The sequence below is a fragment of the Grammomys surdaster genome, unplaced genomic scaffold (assembly GCF_004785775.1).
Source record: "Grammomys surdaster isolate TR1022 unplaced genomic scaffold, NIH_TR_1.0 220, whole genome shotgun sequence".
NCBI classification, from domain to species: Eukaryota; Metazoa; Chordata; class Mammalia; order Rodentia; family Muridae; genus Grammomys; species Grammomys surdaster.
This window is the reverse complement of record NW_021604665.1, coordinates 994,416-1,017,868: the sequence shown is the minus strand read 5'-3', so window position 1 is coordinate 1,017,868 and position 23,453 is coordinate 994,416. Positions and strand designations below refer to the sequence as shown.

Here is a 23,453-nt window from a genome sequence, read left to right as displayed (position 1 = left end):
TTGTCACCATGGCTAGTGCCAGTAGCCCGGGGATGTGTGTGTCAATAGCTGCTTCCATGGAAGAAGGCTGTACATGAATGTATGTGACTATGTTCATGAAGAGCTGCAGTCTGGAAGGCTAAGCAGGCCTGAAGTGGAGAGAAGAGTAGGGTTCACTACAGTTGGGACTACCTTGTTCCAATCTGGCTATTCACCAGTTAGTGACTTTGAGTTTGACTTCACCTCCACGAGCCTCAATTTCTCCAACTGAAACTTGGGATCAGTGTCTGATCAGATAGACAGAAGGCCAGAATGCACCACCTGCCTCACCCAGCAGGTGTCGCCGTGAGAGCGCACTGAGCTTTCACCTGCGCACGCTCTCAGGTTCTGCTACTGGTCATTGGGCGTCAGTCCAGTTCCAAGTCTCCACCGGTAGCGAGATTCCAGAGGATCCTGTCACGTCTCGCCCTCGGTGCAGTCAGCCCCTCGCATAGACGAGGGTGAGGAGAGAATGTGTGGGGTAGTAGTTCTGCAGGAGTCGCCACTCCAGTTCCCTGTTTCTGGCCCGTGTGACAGAGCTCTCTAGCAAGGCGCGAGGGTTCTGGAATGAGCCTATATCCTCTACATCCAGAGGATGGCCCTTGGGCACCTGCTGGTCTCAACCTGCGAGTTAGTGAAGGATGCTAGGCAGGCAGGATTCCACCGCCCTCCACCCCCAACTCCGCTCCACGCCCCCGCCTCCCACCGCCGTGAGCTCGGAGGAGCGCCGCGGGAGCGCGCTCGGGGCAGACATCCTCGACCCGCGGGCGCTTGGGCGCGGGGCGGGCGCTCCAGGAGGCGGGCGGGGGAAGGGCGGAGAGGGAGGGGCGGGGGCGGGAGGCAGCAGCGCCCCGCAGTCCCCGCGCCTCAAACACTTGCCGCGATCGCTGGCGCGCAGCGTCGCCCCGCGTTGCGCGCTCGTTCCCCCCCTCCTCCGGCTCCGCGGCTCCCGCGCTCTGGGACAGTCTCCAGTGCCCAGCGCGGACCGACGCACCGACGGACCGTCCAGGGAGCCCCGGCCCGCGCCCCCTGCGCAGGCTATGTGGATTGCCCCGCCGGGCCCGGCTGGCGGGATCAGCACAGCCCGGCCCGCAGCACCCGCCACCAGCGGGGACTATGACCCGGAAAGCGCGGCGCTGTCTGGGCCACCTCTTTCTCAGCCTGGGCATAGTCTACCTCCGGATCGGGTAAGCGCCGCGAGCGTTCTTTCCGCGCGTGCGGCGGAGGCAAAGTTGGCTGGGCCCGGGAGGGAGGCGCGCTGCCCAACTTAGCTCAGGAGAGGCAGTGGGCGGTGCAGGAGCCCTGAGGGCACAAAGGCTCCCCGCGAGCGGACAACCCAGGGGCGCACACAGTTCCACAGACACGGGCAGGAGATCGGCCATCCCAAGGATCTCAGAGTCAGGGATACCTCCAGAAACAGATAGTTCGGGGATTCTGGAGGCGAATAGCTGCTCCATGGAGTCCCCAGGGACTGTCCCCACCCCCTACCCCTGTGCACAAGCCACAAGCACAGTCGATCAGGCAGGACCATAGCCACCCCCAAGAAAGATGAGTTCCCAGAAGGAATTCTACGCGCGATATTGTGGGCACAGCCCTTTTGCAGACAAGACTCCCCAGATAGTAAATGGGGGCCCAGGGGTGGGGATGTTCCCTGGCAAAAGCATAAACCACCTCTCAGAGCTCTGGCACCGCCTTATTTCCAGTGACCCTCAGACCCCCTTCCCAAGCTAGGAGGGCAGCACCTTTAACAATCAGAAGCAAATAGTAAGACCAGAGATAGTTATTGGGTGGTCGGAGACACCAAGGAGAGATGCTCTCTAGACGCCACCCAAGGACAGCAATACAACCCGACCGTAGGGTCGCTGGGGTGGGAACCCAAGAACCCAGGCGTGTCAGGAGGTGGGGCAGGCGACACTCTTATTGGAAAGTGGAAGCAGGTGGCTCCAGATGCTGCATGCGCTGCATTGCGCGGTCTCTCTCTTTGTACTTAGGAAGAGACTTGTGTACAGCACGGTTCGGGGGATGTGGGAGGCTTTAATCATGGACAGAGGTCCTAGCGCCAAAGGGCCACCTTGGTAGGCGTCACACCTGTCTTTCTACTCCCCCCGCCCCCCACTACCTGTGAACCTCCTGTCGCTGTTTTGTGGAGGACTGAACTCAAGGCCAGGGGGCGTGCGTGGCAGACCCTTTGTGTTTCTCCGCCGCCACCCTCAGGCTTCTCACTTCCCCAACCCCACCTCTCTGGAATGGGATTTCAAAACCAAGTGTGCTCTGAGTGGACTAGGCGGCCTCTAGCCCAACCGCGGATCGAGAGGCGGCTTCTGGGCTCGCGCGCTGCCTGCCTGCGGGTGTGTTTTAAGTGTTATTGATTCGCCCGCGTCTGGATGGCTTTTCTTTTTTTTTTCCCACTTGCTTTAATCTTCATCTTGGCCCGCGCACTACCGCCCTGCGCTCATCCACTCATCCAGCATCCAGGAAGCGAGGTCGGGGCCCATTGGCTCTGGCCGCGTTAGGTATTATCTTCTTTTTAATTAGAAACAAGGGGCGGAGACACTGATGTCTATAGAAGGGGAAAACGGCAGAGAATAAACCTCCCTGATTTCTCCGGGACCGGACACATCATTGGCTCACTAGGGGCCCAGCTACCCTAGGGGAGGAGGCAGAGGTCAGGGGGCGTGGTCTTCTCTCCAGGGCAGTTGGAGGGAGGTCCCAGTTAAGAGTTGCAGTGACTTTGAACGGCTCTGCTTGGTCCTAGGGTTAATGTTCTCAAGTCCCTTGAGGTTTCTCAGTCTGGTGTAGGTAAGACTTGCTCCTCTGTCACCAACTCAGTGTGGCACATTTGTGGCATTCTAATTTTACCTGGGTTGTTCAGATGACTCCAGCGTTAGCCCTGCGAACCGTTAGTTCCAAAAGTAATAAAAATGGCACCTCGATGTGGCTCCTGTCGATCCTCCTCCGAGGTGCAGACTGCCTCTCAGAAGCTCTTGTTTAAGCAGTGCAGGCTCTGAGATACATAGAGGGGGTGTGAACTTGCTCCAGGTTGGAAAGTGAAGGAAGGCTTTGATGGAAAAGGGGCCAGCCCCTTTGGACACTTGAAAATTTCTCTGAAATTCAGGTCTCATGGTGTCATGGCTCTCGGCAGGGACAGGCATTTCCTGGTCATTAGCTAGGTGTTTAGAGGTCTTGTAGCCAAAATCCTGCCCTGCCCTACCTCAGACTTCTTCCCTCCCCACCTTGGCTCTGTGGGGGGTCCTCTGTAGTAGCTGAGAGGACATCATCTGCCTCCAGCACCTGTCAGTCAGAGCCTTCCTCCAGGTCTCACCCCCCTGTCTCTGTGTCCCCTCCAGTGGCTTCTCTTCGGTGGTAGCTCTGGGTGCGAGCATCATCTGTAACAAGATCCCAGGCCTGGCTCCCAGACAGCGGGCAATCTGCCAGAGCCGGCCGGACGCCATCATCGTCATAGGAGAAGGCTCCCAAATGGGCCTGGACGAGTGTCAGTTTCAGTTCCGAAATGGCCGTTGGAACTGCTCAGCACTGGGAGAGCGCACTGTCTTCGGGAAGGAGCTCAAAGTGGGTATGTGATCATCAGACACCCTGCACAGGGTCTTGAGCTATAAAGTCAGTACCCTTGGGAGCCCTTCACTTGCACTAGGTCCGGTACCCTTGCTTGTGTATCTTGTGCATGTATGGCTCAGATTAAGGTCTCCCACTGAAGTCTAGGATTGCAGCTGGAAGCCATGCCACTTTGTTGGTTACAGGCAAAGCTCCTCCTCGCACCAACTAATGACCTAAAGCTGGCAGAGCTAACACGGTTTCAAATGAGGCCTGAATTTAAATGTGGGATGTTTTACCCACAGTAGGAGTTGCAGCCTCTTTTGGGAAATGGGCCGATCTATTGGTTACTTAATGAGTGCAGGGCATCGTTGTGATGGTTAGAGCTGAGATACCGCATCCCCCCAACCCCAGGGGTAGGGTATGAGTGACCCATTCTCTGCCACAGTCTCCACCACTCCCTATTGTGGTCCAGCATGCACAGTCCTGTGACACAATCCACCTGATTCCTACAGCAGTGCTTGGGGGGAGGGTTGGCATGTGCAGACGTGTAAGTGTGCCTGAGCATGTACACACATGCATTCAACACGTAAGGCGATCATGATATTTGTGATAGAGAATGTCACTGATCTTCTGGAGATCCTGGACTGTAGGAGAGGATGCGGAGACTTCTTACTTGTAGGTGTCCAGACTAGAGGCCAAGATGTCAACAGACTCACTTCTGCGCTGTGACCTTCCTGGAGGCATAGGGCAATACAGGTCCCTTTGGGCGGGGCTTATTCACACAGCTCTGATGCAAAGGCCCCTTTGAATGCTCTCCTCAGCCCTAGCACTAATACTCCAGTGGGATGCCCCAGAATCCCCAGTCCAATCGGGCATCTTCCACATTCCAGTGGCTTCCCCAGCCTCCCTGCTGTCATCTGGACTCCCGGGCTAGCCCACCTCCCCATTGCTCCCAGCAGGAAGGAACAACTTTTAAGTAAAAACCAGATCACAGTGTGACTCTAGGAAAGACCCATTAAAGGGCCACTCATTCCAGCCAGCAGGAAACCATTGCCCACCTGCTGTTGAGGCCTTGGGCACTTCATGATCACCCAGCCTCATCCTCTTTTCTAAACACACCTTACTCCTTACTGGCTTCTCTTAAGGGCCTCAGTGCTTCTCTAGAGATTGGTACCACAGTCCAAATCCTCCACGTGCACTCCAGTCTCTTGAGTCTTCCCCTGCTTGCTCCCTCGGCTCTGCATCGGCCAACTTCTCACACTATCTCAGTGCATTCTGCCTCCTCCGTGAGAGGAGGTGCTCTGACCAGCCCACAGTGACTACATCCTTTCCTGCCTCCAGGCAATCTTGCCACAGGTCTACTTTGGTCACCAGACTGTACTGACTACAGAACGGGGCCCTGTGGTCAATATGACATGAACAGGCAGGTCCCCTCCTGCAGAGCCCCTTTCCCAGCACTGCCTCTCTGGATCTTGACTACATGAAGTTCCTTCTCCCCTATCCTCTCCTTCTCCTCAATATCAGAATCAGATTTTTTGTTTGTTTGTTTTCGTTTTTGTTTTTGGCTTTTGTTTTTGTTTTGGGTGAGAGAGGAGTAGACCAACCTAGCTCAGGCAACAGGATGGTGTCGACACCAAGATTGTAGTTGAGGCCTCTGAAATCCCAATCTCCCGAGTCTTCTGCTTGTCCCCTTTCAGCTTTGTCCTTCTCAAATATCCTATCCCTCTTCTAATTCCAACACCCAGGGTGGCGCTCTGACAATGTTTTAAACCTAATGATCTTGTTGGGTCATACTGAGTAAACCTGCCACAGATGAGTAAACTGAGGCTCAGAAGGGACTTGGCCAAAGTGAGTGACAGGGTCTCTCAGCACAGAGTTTATCTCTAACAGCTTGCTGTTTTAGAATGGGTATAGCCACCCCGTGGCCACACTGTGATGATGCCCATTGGGCTGTGGCAGAGGAGACCAGGATGGAGGCACCCCTGAATCATAGCACCCCACACACCTGGCTACATACCATGGGAATAACCTCAACACAGTCTAAGGAGGAGGGATGCCACCAGTATCCTGGGAAGCAACAAAGAACTGGGCTAGAGCCATGCCAGTTGGGACAGGTACGACATATGACATAGTAATGTTGAGGTACCCAGGGAAGAAGTAGGAGATAGAGCCAGAAGATAAAGTAGCCCAGACTAAGGAATTTGAATTTCTAGAACTTGGGATTTGTTGGAGGATTCTGATCATAGCCACAACTACCAAAGTATGGGCTGAGCCTAAATCATTGTCACTATTCGATGGTTATTGATCCACCACTGACTTCATATGAATCAAGCCTTTCTCTTACAGTAACAGGTATCCTGTTATCTCTCAAGTTTGAGATTTTTGATCCCCTCAACCAAGACCCCTACCCCCACCCCACCAGCTGATTGGCTTAGCTGATTAGAGCTGTTACACAGGGGTGAGGATCAGGAGTGAAGTCTCTGACATATGGAGCCCCTCCTTCTGGCACTCTAAACCGTAGGGAACACATGTTGCCTTTGTAGAGACTTCTCAGAAGCCCCACCCTCCATATCTTCAAAGATCCCATTGGCTAGAACTTGGTCACATGGCTTCACCTAGCTGCAAGTGAAGCTGTGAAAGGAAGTCTTGCATGGAGAGCAGCCATGCCATCAGCTCAGGGTGTTAGGAATTTGCATGTAGATTGTGAGGTAGAGTAAGTAGCTTCTACTTCTCTGTGCTGAAGTCTGAAGACTTTCTTTCTCCCACCTGCTCACGCCCATCCCAACTGTGGTTCTCCGTTCTGCCTGAGCTTCCTGGCTCTGCCTTCCCTTCTGGGTGTCTGGATTTTCATATAGAGATCCGAGAAGGCTGTGAGCATGTCCAGACAAGGCCTATTGGAAGTAGAAATTGAAACTAAGTTCAACACACCCAGGTGAAAAGGGGACTGTTGAAATGCCTAAGGAACTAGAAAACTAGGGACGGTGCTGGCTGCAGAACAGCTGGACCAGAGGTTGTGTTGTTTTCCAACAACACCAGGGGGACAGACAGGTGGCCATGTTAGTCTCAGGATCACAAGTTCAAGACCTGAGGAAAGAGAGCCTTGGGCTATCTCTAGTCACACTGTGAAAGTCCCAATGCTTCCTCTGCTTATTTCAGTTTAATGAGGCTGGACTTCCAATCATGCCCATCCCAAGGGCAAGATGCTCTGCTGGCCATCATGAGACCTCCACTCTGTCTCTCATGGAGAAGAAGCAGTATGCCAAATCTGGGGCTTAAACAGCGGAAGTTATTCCTATCAAAGGCTGAGTTTCAAGATCAAGGCCCGGCAGGGTTGCTTTCTCCTGAGGCCTCTCTCTTGTGCTTGCATAAGGCTTTCCCCTCCAGGTTTCCTCCCCTGGTGCTGGAGATCCAACCTGGGGCCTTGAACTTCCTAAGAAAGCACTCTCCCACCCACAGTAAAGCTGCTTTGTGGATGCGTCCTCACATGGTCGTTCCTTTCCCTCATGTAAACTCGTGGTTCTTTTAAAAAGACACCAGTCTGACAGGATCTAGCCCACAATTGACCTCATTTTAACCTAGCCACCTCTTTAAAGACCTCTCCAATTGCAGCCACATTCTGGAGAGCTAGGGGTCAGAGCTTCAGTGTGAGTTACGGGGGACATGACTGAGCCTGTAGCAGCAAGCAATGGCATGGTCTATGACTTGATACAGGTGCTGGAGGGCTGGAGGGGGCTCAGCGGTGGGACCCCCCAAGGTGGAACAGTGGTCTAGGTCTAAGAGCAAGGGAAGAGACTGGCTATGACTGGGAAAAACCAAGGGAACTGTGAACAGGGTTTTAGGAGACAGGGAGAGGACCCAGGTAAGAGAGCTCTAGATAATGAGTCTCTCCTGAGAGTGCCAGCAATTCTGTGTGGTGTATGACATATGTTTAGTCAGCTGAGACTTGTCCCAGGAAGACCCCCTGGGGCCTAAGGTGGCCTTTAGCCCCACCCATCCCGTCTCTTTCTTCTGTGCTGGGGATTGAACTCTGACCCTTAATCAAGCTAGGGAAGTGCTCTGCCGCTGAACTCCTTCTCCAGCCCCTATCTTCTTAAAAAGTGTGTCTCTTCCTCAAATCTAATGGATGAGTGATTGACCTTCATCATGGGACCTGTCCCTTTTGTGAGTGCAGAGGGTGGGAGGTTTCTATGTCCCTTCTGGAGTATATTTGTTCGTCATAACACATACATATCCCCGTGAAGTTATTTCATTTCAGTTGTAGTTAATGATGACTGGCAGATTCCACCTCTGTCATTCCATAGTGCCACTCACAGCCTCCTCAACAGGACTTCTCAGACCTCCACATTCCTGCCAGGTTGAGTGGGTGCCCCACATGGAGCTCCCTGACACCTGCCACTATGGTTTATATTCCATATGGAAGGGAAAAGGTTGTAGTTACTTACCCATGAGCTGCCTCTTCATGCCTTTTGCCATTTCCCCATTGACTTGCAGGTTTCCCCATTGGGCCAGGATGTCATGGTAGTACTGACAGCATGGTACAGGGATCCAGGGCTTGCCTTAGCAGTACCCAGTGGGGAGCTTCACTCTCTGCTCTTCTTCACTGAGATTCAAATACGGCCTGGAACTCCCTTTCTCATGCCGTCCTTCCAGTGTAATAGTGAGGCAAGAGTCAGCTGCATCCTGTGGCTGCTTTATGGAAGGACTGAGATTCGGTAGTGAGTTTCCCATTGCTGGAGGGATTTGTCTGTGTGCAGGAGTCAGACTCAGGACCTTCAGTCTCAAGTTGTGTGTTTAAGAGTTTTGGTGCTGAGCTGTGCAGGGCAGCTAGATGTGCTGTAGAATTGGAGTCACTCATCCAGGTTTCCATTCTGCTCCACCCATGACTTTGGGAAGGCATACGACCTTTTCCCTCTCACTATACCTGTCTGACATGGTCCACCATGCCAGGTGACAGAAGCACCACATGATACAGGATGTAAAACCCTGGCACCTGGTGGGTTGGATCTCAGAGGATCTCCTTTCCCTCTTCAAAGAGTCTGTGCCAATCCGACAGGGACACAGCTCAGGAATTGAGGACTCATGCCTCAGGTTCTATTCTTTGTATGGCAGAAACTGTTAGTATTGTGACTCACAGGATCCTATATTCTAGAGAGGATGGGGCAGCAGGATGCTGGGGTGATGGCCAGGGCTACTGATCTGAATTCTTTACATTGACTTCAAATTGTGTCCCCAAGTCTGCCTGGTTCTTATCACCTCTTGGTTCAAACCATCTTCACATAGTCATTGCCTGGACATCACTTTTCTGATACCCCCCCACTCTGGTTGGATCTCCAGTTCATGTGGTAGGGGTTTGGTTTCATGGTTGGTGATGGGGGAACTCAGCATGTAACACTCTTTGCTCTGAGAGGGCCAGTGTGTCTACCAGTGTGCTAAAGGCACTAGAAACAACTGGAGCAGCCTCCACATCAAGGTCTCAGCTGTTCCAAGATGTAGCGTTGCAGAGCCCCACACCCTGGGAATGGCTACTCTTCCATACCCTCACAAGCAAGTGAACTCAGAGTGTGATTTGGGGCCAACACTCAAGTCCAATATCTTTTCTATGGGACCAGAACAGGGGCCTTCCTAACATCTGGTGTGGTTGGGGAGTTAATGAGATCTGTTTCAGTCAGCATTCCTCAGCAATTCCCAGAAGGCACCCAGGAAACTAAGATGCCAGGCATCTCACACAGGGAGAGTAAAAACTCACAGACATGTCTGACATATATCCAGGAATGCATGACACAGAATGAAGAGCTCAGACCCAAAGCCTAAGTCCAAGACATTTTACTGCTTCTGAGGAGTGTTTAGTTAAATCCAGGGCTGTTAAATGATTATGGGCTAAAATCCCCTTGGACTTATTTGCACACCCTACACTCACTCACCTGTCTGACAGATAGAATCTCTGAGCAGTAAGTGCTGGTGAGCAACACACTAGTCAGCCACAGGCTCTGACCTGGTACTCTCTCCATCTGATGGGAACAGATAAAGCCGGGGTTGAAGCACACTGTAAGTGGAGGGCCACATAGGCTGTAGCACAGAGCTCCCTGAAAGGCCACCTGAAGTAGGGGCTGGTCTTACAAGACAGGATGTAATGAGGTGGCAAGGAAACTGAGCAGTGGTATTGTGACTCAGGATCCTGGATTCTAGAGAGGATGCAGGATGCTGGGGTGATGGCCAGGGATGGCCAGGAGACTTCAGAAAGAAGGGAGAACAAGGAATATCAGGTAGTGCTTTGTCTTGTTTTCCTTTACTTTTGAGACATAGTCTCATTTAGCCCAGGCTGGCCTCAAACATACTATGTGGCTAAGGATGGTGTTAAACTTCTCCCCACTCCCAAGAGCTATGGTTACAACCCTGTTCTGTCATTCCCAGCCTTCCCTTGGAAAGGTTCTGCACATCACATCCAAAGGTTTTGCTCTGGCAGGGAGCTGTCCAAGAGATTCGATCAGGATGTTGGGTGGTAATCACATTCTTTGTACACACGGAAATTTGCTATGTCGCCAGCATTATCACCAAAGAATTGGTGGTTTCCCATCATGTGCTCAGGGGTTGCTACATTCCTTTCCAAATGCTCACGGCCTCCAATTTGGTACCCTCCTGCAGAATTTTTCCAGGGATGGGCACACATAACCTACGATTCAGCCTCAGGTCCACCCGCCTCTGTCTAGCACTTGGGAAACTCTGATGCATTGCTACCAAGTGTGTGTCATCCTTTCTCCCTGGGGCGGTTGTTTGAGCCTTGCACTCCTTTACTTGAGGGGACTATCTGGGTGCACATCCCTTGCCTGAGAACCCCTACAGGTCCCCAAAATGCTGTCTTTTTACCCACAGCCTGTGAAAGTGGAGCAGTGTTTGGCTGCTTGGCAGGATGGTTGAGAAGTCCTTTCCAGGGAGGGAGATAGAGCGAGGGGCGGCCAGCTCCACTTTCTCTCTGCCTTTCTTAACAATGCGCCATCTTGCCCAAGCAAAAGCCCTTTTCTTTCCCCATTCTCGCTTAGAACACAGCCAACAAAGGGCTTTTTGTCTCGTTTGCATTTTTTTTTTTTTTTGCAAGCCTCAGTTCATCCTGGATTTTCGCTCTCCTGACACTATTCTTTGAGATGAGCTTTTTGTTACATGGTCTTTCCAGCTTCCCTATGGTAGACAGTCCAACACAGACACACACACACACACACACACACACACACACACACACTCGGACTTGCACACTCACGCAATTACTTTCATACATTCATTCATTCAACCTGGAGATTTCATAGGTTGATAATCTAGGTCCCCACAACCTCACGGGGGAAAGAAAACTCAAGTCAGTAAAAAATGCAGATGGATAAAGTGCTGACCACAAATGGAGGGAGAAGACATCAGGAAGGCCCTCAGAAGTGGGGACATCGTAGCCATGTCATGGTAGATACCAGGCTAACCAACAATGCCTCTGCTTTGAGACATTTACTGATTCCTGCCAGGCTCCTAACAACCTTTTCAGAAAGATTGTTCATAATTCCTAGTACAGGAGTGAAAAGTTAACTTTCCCAGGGTCTTTCTATATTGGAAAGCAGAGCCAGGCTGTGACCCCAGGTTACCCAGGCTGTGGGTCCTGCTTTGAAACCACCTGGATACATTTATGGTGCCTCATAGAGTGGCAGAAAGGGCATTTCTAAACTTAGGGAAGAGTCATAATGAATGGATGGTGGCCACTGGGGGACAGTTAGCAGTGTGCCGTGGCCTGACTCTGTAGAAAAAGAAGCCCATAGACAGAGTCTCCTTCCTTCGATTGGGGTTTGGAACAGCAGGTTAGAGTAGGGTGGATGCTACATCTTTTCCCCATTTCTGTCTCCTGTATCTTACCTGGCTCAGCCTCCCCCTCCCCTCATGGTTCCTAACCCTTAAATCTCCTGGCTATGCTCTGTGCATAGCCAGAGCTCTCCTAACTGTGTGTGGCAGAATACTAGGCTGTGAGCAGCTACCACACCAGTCTGGCGAGAGCAACCATTTTCCATCTGTCTGTTTTCCCAGTCACCGGACATTTCTGCTGGTGTCACTGTAGACCGCTCATTCTCTGACCCATTGGCTTTAAATAGCAAAAGAGAAAAAAAAAATCTACAATGCACTCTGTGGTTTCCAGTGAGATACCGTAAATACACCCAGATAATATTCCGGTGCAAACCACGGGCAGCGATCGCAAAGGGCGGAGGATGGAATCTTTGGGGCCAGCCTGGACAGGGCTCATTTCCTCTGTCCCCATGGGACTGCTATGGAGCCGAACACAGAGGGCGTCAACCAGGCTCTGGCTTCACCTCAGCGCGAACACTTACCCCCTGCCCCCATCTCTATCCCCATTTCATCCCTCAGGAGCCTCACTGGTTTTCAGGGCAGCCTGCACAGTGGCCTCCTGGGTTCTAAGTTTGCAGATGGGAATGTTGAGGCTCAGGGACTCAGAGTGTGGGCTCAGAGTCACCCAGATAAGTGAGTAGTGTGAGTGGATGGCAAGCACCCTGTCACCCAGACTGAGCTGAAGACACTTGTGGTTGGTTCTCTGGGTTTCTGTGTAGAAACCCCTGATATGTGGCCAGTGAGATTTGCGGGTAAGGTGCAGGGGACAGAGGGGAGTCCTCACTGGGGGTCTGGGGGCTGATTCTAGTCTAGTCTCTGGAGTCACAGGTGACCTCAGTCAGGCCTTCCTTCTGTCTGTCGCTCTGGAAATCGCTTCTTTGACTCTAGGGACAGAAGATAGGATCCTGATTCTCAGCAAGACTCCCTGTGTTACCTACTCAGTCTCCATTTTCCTACTCTCTGGCTTACCTGGCCCATGCCAGCCAAAGACATGGTCTGGGTGCCCCTGTTTAGGAGACTCTTCTCCTCACAGAACCTTCAAACTCTGACATCCCCAGCTCTCATCACAGAGGGTTTTTTCCCCCTGGAGTCCTCAGCTAAGGACTCACCCTAGTGATGTAATCTGCTTTCTGTCTCCTTGCAAAGGCAGAGCCACACCTGAATTCCACATCTTAGTTCATCCAGCCTGCAGCACAGTACCTAGCACACAGTAGGTGCTCAGGATATGCTCACTGAGCGCAGGGGCTGGGCACATACTTGGCTGAAGTGACAGAGGTCAAGATTTGGATGAAGACTTTTCCTCTGCCCCTGGTACTTCAGGTCAGACTCCTGATCACCATAGGGGACAGCTTCAGCCAAGCTGGAATCCACTCACCATGTGTGGAAGATCTGGTGGAGAGATGGGCTGTGAATTGGTGGGCTGGAATAAGACCCGTGAGCTACAGGAGAGTGAGTCGTACCCTGGAGCCCAGCTGTCAGGGCTTGTGTCTGGGTCTCATGGTGATCTACCTTTTGTGAAGGGGTGACAAAGGTCATTCTGCCTCTCAGAGGTTGGTTGTCTCAGTTTGTCCCTTTTGGCAAGGTGTTCAGACCCAGTCTCGTCAGCAGCCCATTTCTGAAGACTTGGTACCCGCTGTATGAATGAGGTGTCATCAGGCCCCACCCACCACTGTTGCAGGAGCTGAAGGAACCTCTCAGAACTTCTTTGCAGATATATTGCACAGTGAGATGTGCTCAGTACGTGTCCCAGTGAGGGCTTCTCCAGGCTGTGCTGGGAAGAATGCGGACCATCAGGATTGGGAATGGCTCAGGTCATGAACAGGGACACCCTGTGACCTCTCAATGCCTCTGGTTGTGCCTGTGACATCTTTCTGTGAGTCCCACTCCCTCATCCCCAATCCAGGGAATGCAGCCTCAGAATGCTGGGTGGCTTCTTGAGAATGAGACTTGGGATCTAGAACTCTTACCTGCTGGATCTGCCAGGGTGCCAGGGTCTGACCTTATTGACAAGTATTAACTGATAACTAGATGCCATCTCTTGACAGAAATGATGCATTCTGGGAAGAGCTGATGCCTCCCTCTCTAACCAGGACACACACAGTGACAAGGCAGGTGGCAAGGCGGGGCTAAGGGACAATGCTGTCCAACAAAGGCTTTGATTCCCAGCTCTAGTCTATCTATGTAGCCAACCTTCTCTGACAGCAAATTTGTGTATTGTCTTACATTGGGGGCTGTTGCAAAATATAGCACAGAGACCCAGGTGTGTGTCTGTCACCTAGTAGATGCACAAAAATTATTCCTCCTTGTCCACCTTTGTCCCTCCAAGTCTGCAGAGCCCAGGGATGACTGTGCTGGCTCCCTGGTTGTGGTTGACAGGATGGGCTAAGAGGCACATAGCCCGTTCACCATAGTCTCCAGTCCTGCCTGGTTAGACATTCCTGAGCCTCAGTCTCTTCATCTGCAAAGTGGGGCGCTGTCACTAACTCACTTGATGGGCTGTTTATTTATTTTACTTTATTCTATTTTACCTGTATGAATGTTTTACCTGCATGTGTATATGTGTACCATGTGTGTGATGCCCGTGGAGGTCATCAGATCCCCTGGAATTAGAGTTACAAGTGGTTGTGAGTGCTGGGAACTGAACCTGGGTCCTCTGCAAGAACAACAAGCACTCTTAACTCCTTAGCCACCTCTCCAGCTGAGGGGTTGTTCTTGAGGACAGCATCCTGTGTGCATGAGCGGTAAGTGAGCAGCATTCTGTACACCTGAGGCTTCTGTTACTCTTGTCTCCATTCCTACTTCTCCAGGCAGACATTTATGACAGAGTGCTACACTGAAGGAAATTATATCCTCTAGGGACAGTGTGGATGAGTGACCTTAGTCAGATGGAGTGAGAAAGGCTACGAGGAAACTAAGGTGGGCGTGGGGGGGGTCTCGGCACCTTCCTAAGAGCCTGTGATTGCACCAGTTACAAATCTGGTGTTACTCTTGATCCTTCTGGAAGTGTGTGCTGTGGGCTTACCTCTCATCCCCTGTTTGGGTTAGAGGTATTTACAGAGAGAGGACTAAACAAGGCACAGCAAGGTTAAGTGAATTTCTTGAGGTCACACAGCCTCTGGGAGGTTTGAAGAAGCCCTCAGATCTATCTTATTCTGTCAATGGCAACTCTTCAGCATCCAGAGGGCTGAACATGGGTACACACAGAACCTGGCCCTGTGAGAACCCATGCTAAGCGAGGGTAGCTGTCACCCCTTGCTTCTCAGAGCAGGGGTGCTAAGCGTCATCTTGTCAGGGAGGTAGACACCTTAACATGGCCCAGGATCAGACTCCATGATGGTCAGGTACACCTTTAACTAGAAGCATGGCTACCCTTCCCTCTCCTCAGGGAATGTGAGGGATAGAAGCCATGGCCATAGTTGTAGCCATCATTCTCAACAGCTGACCATCACTCACCACTACATCACTCTGCGACTCAGGAGACTCAAGAGAAGCAGAGACGCTCACATGCCGGGTGGCAGGCAGTCACACAGTTACCACAGGAAGCACAGGGCTCACAGGGAGAAGCCTGAAAAGGCTGAGGCTGAGGGCCTGGGGCTCCTGGTCTCCCCTCAGTTTGCATATTGTCTGCTCAAGGGAACATAGCTCCTTCCACTTTCTGGAGTCTGGCAGCAATGACCTCCCCTATTCTGAAGTGATTTAATCCCAGGACAGCGTTTGTTCATATGAGGTAGCCAGGGGAAGGTGTGACGCTCTGCTCTGGGTGCCCTGAATGAACCAGACCACTCTTATCAGCCTCATCAAATGTAGGCAAAAGAGAGTGAAGAGCCGCCCTATCCCTTCAGTTCTGTGAGGACCAGCTAGTGCTGTCCCCCATACAAGCTGTAATGGCTGGTGCTTGGCATGTCTTCTCCTGCTTTAACATTGGTAACCATTTTCTCTTCCTCACAATCTCATTGGAAAGCAGTTAAAATCCATTTAATAGTGGAGGAGTTGGGCACAGAGACACAGCTGCCTCACCTGGGGTCACACAGCTGGAAAGCAGTGGAACAGTCACCTCTGATCGCCCCTTTCTCCAAAACCCTTGAGAATTTGACATTGATGTCAGTGCTTTTTTTTTCCCTAGAGTTTTATTTCTTGTGTGTTTGGTTTTCTGGAGTGAGCTGGTTCCCAGGTTGGGGGGCTTTCTCTTTGCCTCTCTATGGTCTTGGGGGACTCAGCAGGTACTTTAAGTGGCTTCTGCAAGCCACAGTGCTGAGCTGCAGTTTTGAAGGACAGGGGCTCCACTCTGAGGACCCCAGTTATTAAGTCAGGCTCTGGGCTAAACATTTTTCATGGGACTCATGTTCCCCTCTTGAGTAGGCACTGGCATTACTCCAGGTTCACAGATGGAAAGACCAGGGTCTTAGAGAAGAGAGACTATCCCATAGAAGTCAGTAGTGGGCAGAAATGAAACCAGACACAAGCCTGTCTTGATAGGAATGCCATGATGGGTTACATGAAAGGCAGAGCAATACTGGCTCTGTCCAGTCAAGAGGGCACCAGAGCAGCAATGGTTGGGGGCAGGACAGGCAGTGGTGAAGCAGGTTGGAGGGAGCCCCAGGTGGAGGCCAAGGGCTTGGTTACTTGCAGGTTTGTCACCACTTCCTCAGTTTCCCCAGCAGCCCCTGGACAACTCTGCCCCAGCTCCAGAACACATCCTTCTGAGGTGTGCTCCCCTCCCTGTGCACCTGCTCCAGCTTCAGCTGCTTCCTCAGCGCCTCAGGCTGTAAGAGCCCAGTGCTCATTCAGGGATCGCCATGGGAAAGCCCTGCCCTCCTTCACCCCACAGTGCACACATATCCCTTGAACCTAGTTGGCAGAGGGGAGACTGAGGCCCAGAGAAGCCAAGTAGCAACATGATGCTTGCACCCACTCAGCATTTTTACCAGCTACATCCTAATGCTCAGACCCCTCTACCCCTTACAGTGCACTGATGCCACTTGCTAAGCACCGGCTAAAGCTTTGAAGACAAACTCTTAATGCTACTAGTCATTGCCACAGCTGAGGAGATTGAGGCACAGGGCAGGGGTGGTCACTGGTCAAGTCACAGAGGCAGGGATTAATGGCCCTGGCTTCTGCCTTCAGCCTGAGCACTCCACAGGTGTTCCCTAAATGTTGCTTTTCTGTGATCTGAACACGTACAAGTGACATGATCCTGTCAAGCTTGCTGGGAGAGGCAGTGGGTGGACATGGGATAGAAGCTACCCGCACCCAAGTCCAGCTTTGCTGAGGGTTAGGGATTGCAGGAGAGTGATCGTGTACTTGATTGTGGTCCCGGGCATTGTCACCACCCTAAGGAGCTCCCATTGTCACCACCCTAAGGAGCTCCCTGCATAGGTAGCATCAGACTTCCGCTTGAGTTTTGGAAAGCCGCTGCACTGTACTCAGTCTCTCTCCTGAGCCGGACCTCACCTTCTCCCTAGCTGCCCTTCCTGGAGCGTCTCCCAGATCAGCCCTTACAAAGCTCTCTTCACTCTTCTGCCCCCAGGGAGTCGGGAGGCTGCCTTCACCTATGCGATTATTGCTGCCGGTGTGGCTCACGCCATCACAGCTGCCTGCACCCAGGGCAACCTGAGCGACTGTGGCTGTGACAAGGAGAAGCAAGGCCAGTACCACCGGGACGAGGGCTGGAAGTGGGGTGGCTGCTCTGCCGACATCCGCTACGGCATCGGCTTCGCCAAGGTCTTCGTGGATGCCCGGGAGATCAAGCAGAATGCCCGGACCCTCATGAACTTACACAATAACGAGGCAGGCCGGAAGGTAGGCTGCAGGGAGGACACTACAGTGAGGGCCTTGGTGACGGGGTGGGGCCTGGAAAAGCCTAGCTCTTCACTTAGCTTCTTTCTGATCTACTCTGGTACCATGGTGTACAATATGAAGCTTATTGGCTGAATACTAAATATTCACATAACCAAAAAATGGGTGCTTCTCAGCAAGGAGGGAGGTGGAAGGCTTGTGAGGTCTTCAGGGCTCCAGGGCCAGCTGTATAAATGGACTCTGGGGAAGGTCTGAGGCAAATGCTGGAGGCATCCACATGGACCAGCTCTTGGCAGCTACCTGTCTCCTGTCTTCTCAACTAAGATCTATGTCTATCCTAGAAGAATAGGGCAGGATTTCTCCTGTTTCCAGCAGCCTGGCTGGGAAGAGAAGGGTGCTGGGTGTCCCATTCCATGAGGAGAACCATATGGGACTGAAGGTCCAGAAAATAAAACCAAGGAGCCATGAGATGGGGACAGAGGGAGGCAGGTCCTGCCAAACGTAAGGACCCACCATTACTGCTGAAATGCACAAAGGGACAAATACAATGCTGGGAACCCCATTCCAGAAGTATCTACACATCAGCAGCCTGACCAGGCATTGAGAGATACCTAGACCAATGATACCTGAGTGGGCATTACCCCTGGTTGAGGCCTGAATCTGGATCCCTGAAGGCCTATGAGGCATTCAAATTGGAAGGGAGTTTGTGCTCTGCTCTGTGAGGTATCAGTGAGTGTGGCTAGAGAATTCACAGAGTGTGGTGAAGTGGGGATCAGGCCCCATCCTCAGGTCTGACTGACTAGCTGGGTGGGTGCTGGGAGCAGGAGAGCGAGGCTTTGGGTATAAGTCTCTGGTTTTCTTTGCTATCACTTCATCTTTAGAGATACTTTTAAAATTGGAGAAAAAGCAAAGAACAAAGATAGCTTCCAGAAGGGCTCAGATACAAGAGTCTGCTGTTTGGCCTGGTGATGGTGACAGTGTCTTGTTCCAGTGGAGCAGGTCCCACTGGGCTACACATTTTCTGGCCTGAATGTTTCAGTTCAAAGAATCCCCATGAGTTGGTGTCACTTGAACCCTCCTTTACAGGTGAAGAAACTGAGGCACAGACAGGAAGTCATATGTTAAAGACCCCCTATCACTGGGCAGGTGTGTCTGGCCACAGTGTTTATATTCTCTGCACAGATGTGTATATGGCTGCAGTGACTGAGAAGGTGACATGGTTACCTGGGCTCAATCTGGCTCTATCATTCATTCCTGTACTGCCAGGGATGAGGTGAGAAGGGAGGGCTGCCCTCCTAGGACCTGACCCACCATCCTCTGCGCTCAGCCAGGGTAGACGTGAGTCGATGTTGCAGACATGTGAGCACCCAGAGAAAGCCAGTCAGGAGTGTGGCTGGGGGCTTACATACTGTGAGAGCATAGACAAGCTTATATCCAGAAAGGTGAGAGGGAGTGCCCTCTTTCTAGTGTCTCTCCCCCATCATAGGCCTCTGAGCTTCCTTGGTGAGTAAAAGAGACCTTGTCTGCCCCAGAGTGATATCTAGGTAAATTGAGTGGCCTTAGGGACCATCTGTCCAGACAGGTCATTCCTCAGGCATCTCAGCTGTTTGTTTCTTTTCATTGCTGTAGTACAAGTCCCAGGGGACATCGGTGGTCACAGATGCTACCCCTCCCCAAAGGGCTGACTTCTTGGAGGCTGTCATGAGGTAGCAACTTCCCTCCTTCATCTCCAGTTTCCTTACCACAGATGCTTTCTTGGCCTACAGTGAGGTAAAGTGTGAGGCTAGCCTATGAATCAAAGTGAAGGTGTCTAACAGCTCTGGTAAGAGAGCTTCATAAGCTGCACAGTTGGTTCTAGGCACAGGCTTGTGGCTTCTGCTCAGACATGCTACGCTGGGTCTGTGAGCACTGCATGGTCACAGGAAAACCTCAGTGAACTTCTTGGAAGAGGTAGGCCCAAAGACTGCTCAGTTTGGCTGAGAAGACAAACAAGGTGAAGGCCCAGATGGATGAGACCTATGCCTGGTACAAAGTGTATTCTAGTTGATCTGTGGGTTCCTGCAGGATCCTCAAGTTGACAGGATGTCTTGATGTGGCTTCTCTCCTTGTCCAGGTCTCAGCCATGACACCCCCCTCAGAGAGACTTTCTTCTTGTTCCTTCCTCACCTCTTCTGGGATGCAGCTGTGTTCCATAGCTTTCTCATTCAGGACAGGCTGGGGTGCTCCTTACAGCTGCACCTCAGACCCTGGAGATGGCAGTGCTGCGTGCAGAACATTGATCAGAGCCTATGGTAGCTAGGTGGAGGTACTTTGGTTCTAGGGCAGAGAGGGGTAGAGGTCATAGAAATGAGCTGTGGAGACAGCAAGGTCCAGGTAGATGTTGGGTAGGGATGGAGCACAGGCTGAGCGTACCTGAGGTGTGTGGAGCACAGAAGAGGAGATTTTCCATACTTGCTGGTGAAGAGCTGTCTTTGTCACTGTTCTATTGCTGTGAAGAGACACCATGACCAAGGCAACTCTTATGAAAGAAAACATTTAGGGCTGGCTCACATTTTTAGAGGTGTAATTCATTTTCCTCATGATGCTGTAGCAGTAGCTGAGAGCTACATTGTGATCTGTAGGTAAAGAGAGAAAGAGACAGAGAGAGAGACGGAGAGAGAGGGGAGAGAAGGAGAGGGGAGAAAGAGAGAGAGAGAGAGAGAGAGAGAGAGAGAGAGAGAGAGAGAGAGAGAGAGAAGAAGGGAAAAGGAGGGGGAGAAGGAGGAGGAGAAAGAAGTGGAGAAGGGGTGGGAGAGAGAGAAAAATTGGGCCCGGCATGGGCTTTTGAAACTTCAAAGCCAATGACTCAAAAAAGGCCACACCCCCTAATCCTTCTAATCCTTTCAAATACTTCCTGATGACTAGGCATTCAAATATGTAAGCCTGTGGGGGCAACTCTCATTCAAATTACTTCAGGATCCTTGAGTGTAGTTTATCTAGGGACCATTTAATATCATGAATGTGACAGTTAGGGACCCTGTCCAAGGTCTGGATCCCAGAAAATACTACTAATTATAAAGCAAACTCCTTCTCAGGATGCACCAGGCTGCATTGGACTCTGCATGGCTGGTGCATATAGGCCTATAGCACTTGGACAGAGATAGGCAGTGAAGCTTGGGGCCATGGTCTTGTTGATCACTCATTGCCTCATGGAAACAAGACTCAACCTGACCACAGGCTCTGGGACTTGTCAGCAGTCAGTGTGAGAGAAGGGCAGGGTAGGATAGCCGGGAGAAAGGCCATACATGCTTTCTGCAGGCCCCTGAGTGTCCATTGTTATAGGGGTACCCTGTGTACCCTGCAAAGGGAGGGGACCAGTGTGATGCTTTTGCCCTCAGCAGACTCCAGAACCAGGCTATGGTGGCCAGAGCATGACGGCCAATGTGCTTCAGCATCTGCCATGGTGGGAGTCGTCACAAAAAGGCTGGCCAGAGACTGTAGATGCCTCTGGGAAAGGAGACTGGCAACTGAAGTCTCTCTTGTTGTTTTTTTGGGGGGCCACATTATTTCTAGTCTGATGCCATAGGCCACTCCACTCAGGTTGGTAGAATACTAAGCTCACTCATTCTGGCTGGTGGTTTGAGTCACAGGACACTGAAGGAAAAGAGACATCTGGAGTACAGTCCTGGAATCCTCACAGTAACCCTTGTGCTCAATTGAATGATCTCTTCCCTGTCTCTCAGGTGGCAGGGAGAGAACTAACTACTCCATGACCTGTGCCCCAGGGTACCCAAGTTAGTTGAGGAGCTAAATGGTTGATGTTGGAGGAGAACCATGGCTCTGACACAGCAGCAGTGCAGTTCCCTACAAGAGATGGCTGAGCGAAGAAAGCGATCTTTAGCCAGGCCTTGGTGGATAAGCAGAAGCACCCCAGGAAGAAGGCAGTCAGCATAAGTAGGCCTGTGATTCTGTGGTTCAATGTCAGCATTCACAATGTCCTGCACTCAATACCAAGCTTTAATAAAAGAGGAGAGGCCTTGTTAAATCCTAAAAAAAGCAGTAGAGGCTCCCTGGTCCGAGGCTGGTAACAGGTAGTGAGGTTGCTGAGGAGGCTGGAGTCAAATACAGGCCTTATGTATCAGGAGTGGCCAGAAGCAGCTCAATGGGGTGAGCTTTGGGTGGGCCCTTCTCCCTCCCTGGCACAGAGTGCAGGGGAGAAAGGTCTTAGAAGTAGTAGGTGCCAACACCCAGGAGTGTGGGAAGTAGAATAAGCAGCCTTTGGGCTAAGCTTGGGGGTGTGCCCCCTCACTGGGTTAAGCAGAGAAGAAAGGTCTTAAAGAGCACAGCAGGGTTCTCCTTGACTTAGGGGGTGGTGCTGGGGTTCTGGTACCTTGCTGATATGGAGCAGGCCCAGGAACCAAAGAAGGAGAGAAGAGTAGGAACTGCTTAGGACACTAGGCCTCTGGGGGTGGAGGGTGGGGTGCAGGGAAGGAGGGCTTTGGGGAGGAAGGGGCTGGCAGGGAGGTGACCAGAACAGGGACAACCTGGAACCCCACTCGACTGCACAGGAAACATTCCCTGGTCCTCATTTTAAGGTGGCTTCTGCTATCTCTTGACTTGGTGACAATATCTCCAAGTCCCCAGGAGGATGTTGTACCTTTCCACTGGCTGTGGAGGCCTTGCTGTACCCGCAGGCCGAGAGAGCTGGGTGCTCTGGAGGATCCCAGGGAAGGATGTGCTGTCAGCAGCCCCTGTAGGCAGTGAGGAGTGAGACCAGACTGGACAGGCAGCCTGAGGACAGGGCCCCCCACTGGGACAGGCCAGCCCTGCTGGAATGTGACTAGCTCCGGGGAGGTGAGGTAAGGGGGATGGAATTCCACCTGAGCATGGAGTCACCTCTTGCTCACAAGGGGTGTTGGTCTTGTCCCTTCCTGCCCTGCCCTGTCTGGTCTGGGTGCTCCTGGGGGCTGGCTTTCTATTCTGAGCTGGCTGCAGGGCAGCCAGCTTATGGGGGACAACAGGGACCCAGCCCCAGGCATGGAGGGCGAGGCCCAGATAAGACTTGCTCCACTTAGTGGCTGCTCAAGCCACTTACATACTTGACTAGAGAAAGTGGACAGTGTGGCATGCCAAGGGCCCCCAAGAGGCCAGGCCCCACCTTCCCGGAAACCAGCCAGCAGTCTTCAGGCTACTGTGCTTAAGTCTTGGCCCACAGTTAGGGTGGATGTGGGGTCTCACTGTCAAAATGCAGGAAAAGCCTGCGTCCTGGGCTCAAGGGACCGCAAGAGATTTGGGCCTCAGAAGCTTTTCCAGATCTGACATGTTGGGTAGGAGAAGACACAAACTTCCAGGGACCTTGCCTTCCCTGGCTCACTGCCTCCTGAACTCCTGGGACAACTATCTTTGCACACGCTGTCCATTAGGGTGGAGCTTAACCTTTTCTCAGGAGGGCTTCTCTCCCCAGTGTCCACCTAGCCTCAGTATACCATGCTGCTTTTATTTTCCCACCATTTGAACACCTACCATTTGAAAGCACTCTCTTTGCCCAGCTCTTTGAGTCTTAATTGTCTATTAGCTCCCACTACAAGGTCAGCGCCATGAAGGTCAGGACAGCTGAATCCCCTATGCCTAGATTGGTACCGGGCACACAGTAGGATTCAAGAAAGGTTTGTAGAGAGCATGAGTGAATGGCAAGACTCTTTCCTGGAAGTGTCCTGGGAGTAGGATGCCAGAAGTAATTGGAGATTCCCAGTTAAATTTGTTTCAAACTTACAAGTTATTGTTTTTACAATTAATTAAAGTTTTAATCTATTTTAAAAACACCTAATCTAAGGCTTTCCACTTCAGTCAAGCTTATGTACATGATTAAGCAGTTCAAGGTCCATTAGTACTGAGAAACATTACCACGTCTGAGCACAGGCTCAGTCACACTTGTCCAGGGGCCCCACCCCCATCACACCTGTGCATGAAACATCCCCACACCTGTACCAGGACCTCCATCCCCACACCTGTGCCAGGGGCTCCATCCTACACCTGTACCAGGGCCTCCATCCCCACACCTGTGCATGAAACATCCCCACACCTGTGCCAGGGCCTCCATCCTACACCTGTACCAGGGCCTCCATCCCCACACCTGTGCCAGGGCCTCCATCCCCACACCTGTGCCAGGACCTCCATCCCACACATATTCCAGGACCTCCATCCCCACACTTGTACCAGGGCCTCCATCCTACACC

The 23,453-nt window shown here is 51.9% G+C and overlaps 1 protein-coding gene across 1 annotated transcript in view; it reads left to right on the top strand.

Moving 5' to 3' along the window:
- The first annotated feature begins 893 nt into the window (after nt 1–893).
- Wnt7a (Wnt family member 7A) overlaps nt 894–23,453 on the top strand; it is a 44,567-nt gene continuing 22,007 nt past the window's right edge. The window contains exons 1-3 of the mRNA XM_028773050.1: nt 894–1,205; nt 3,366–3,592; nt 16,970–17,241. Of these exons, the coding sequence (XP_028628883.1) occupies nt 1,135–1,205; nt 3,366–3,592; nt 16,970–17,241 (570 nt within the window). The 5' untranslated portion in view covers nt 894–1,134. The remainder of the gene's footprint in view (nt 1,206–3,365; nt 3,593–16,969; nt 17,242–23,453) is intronic.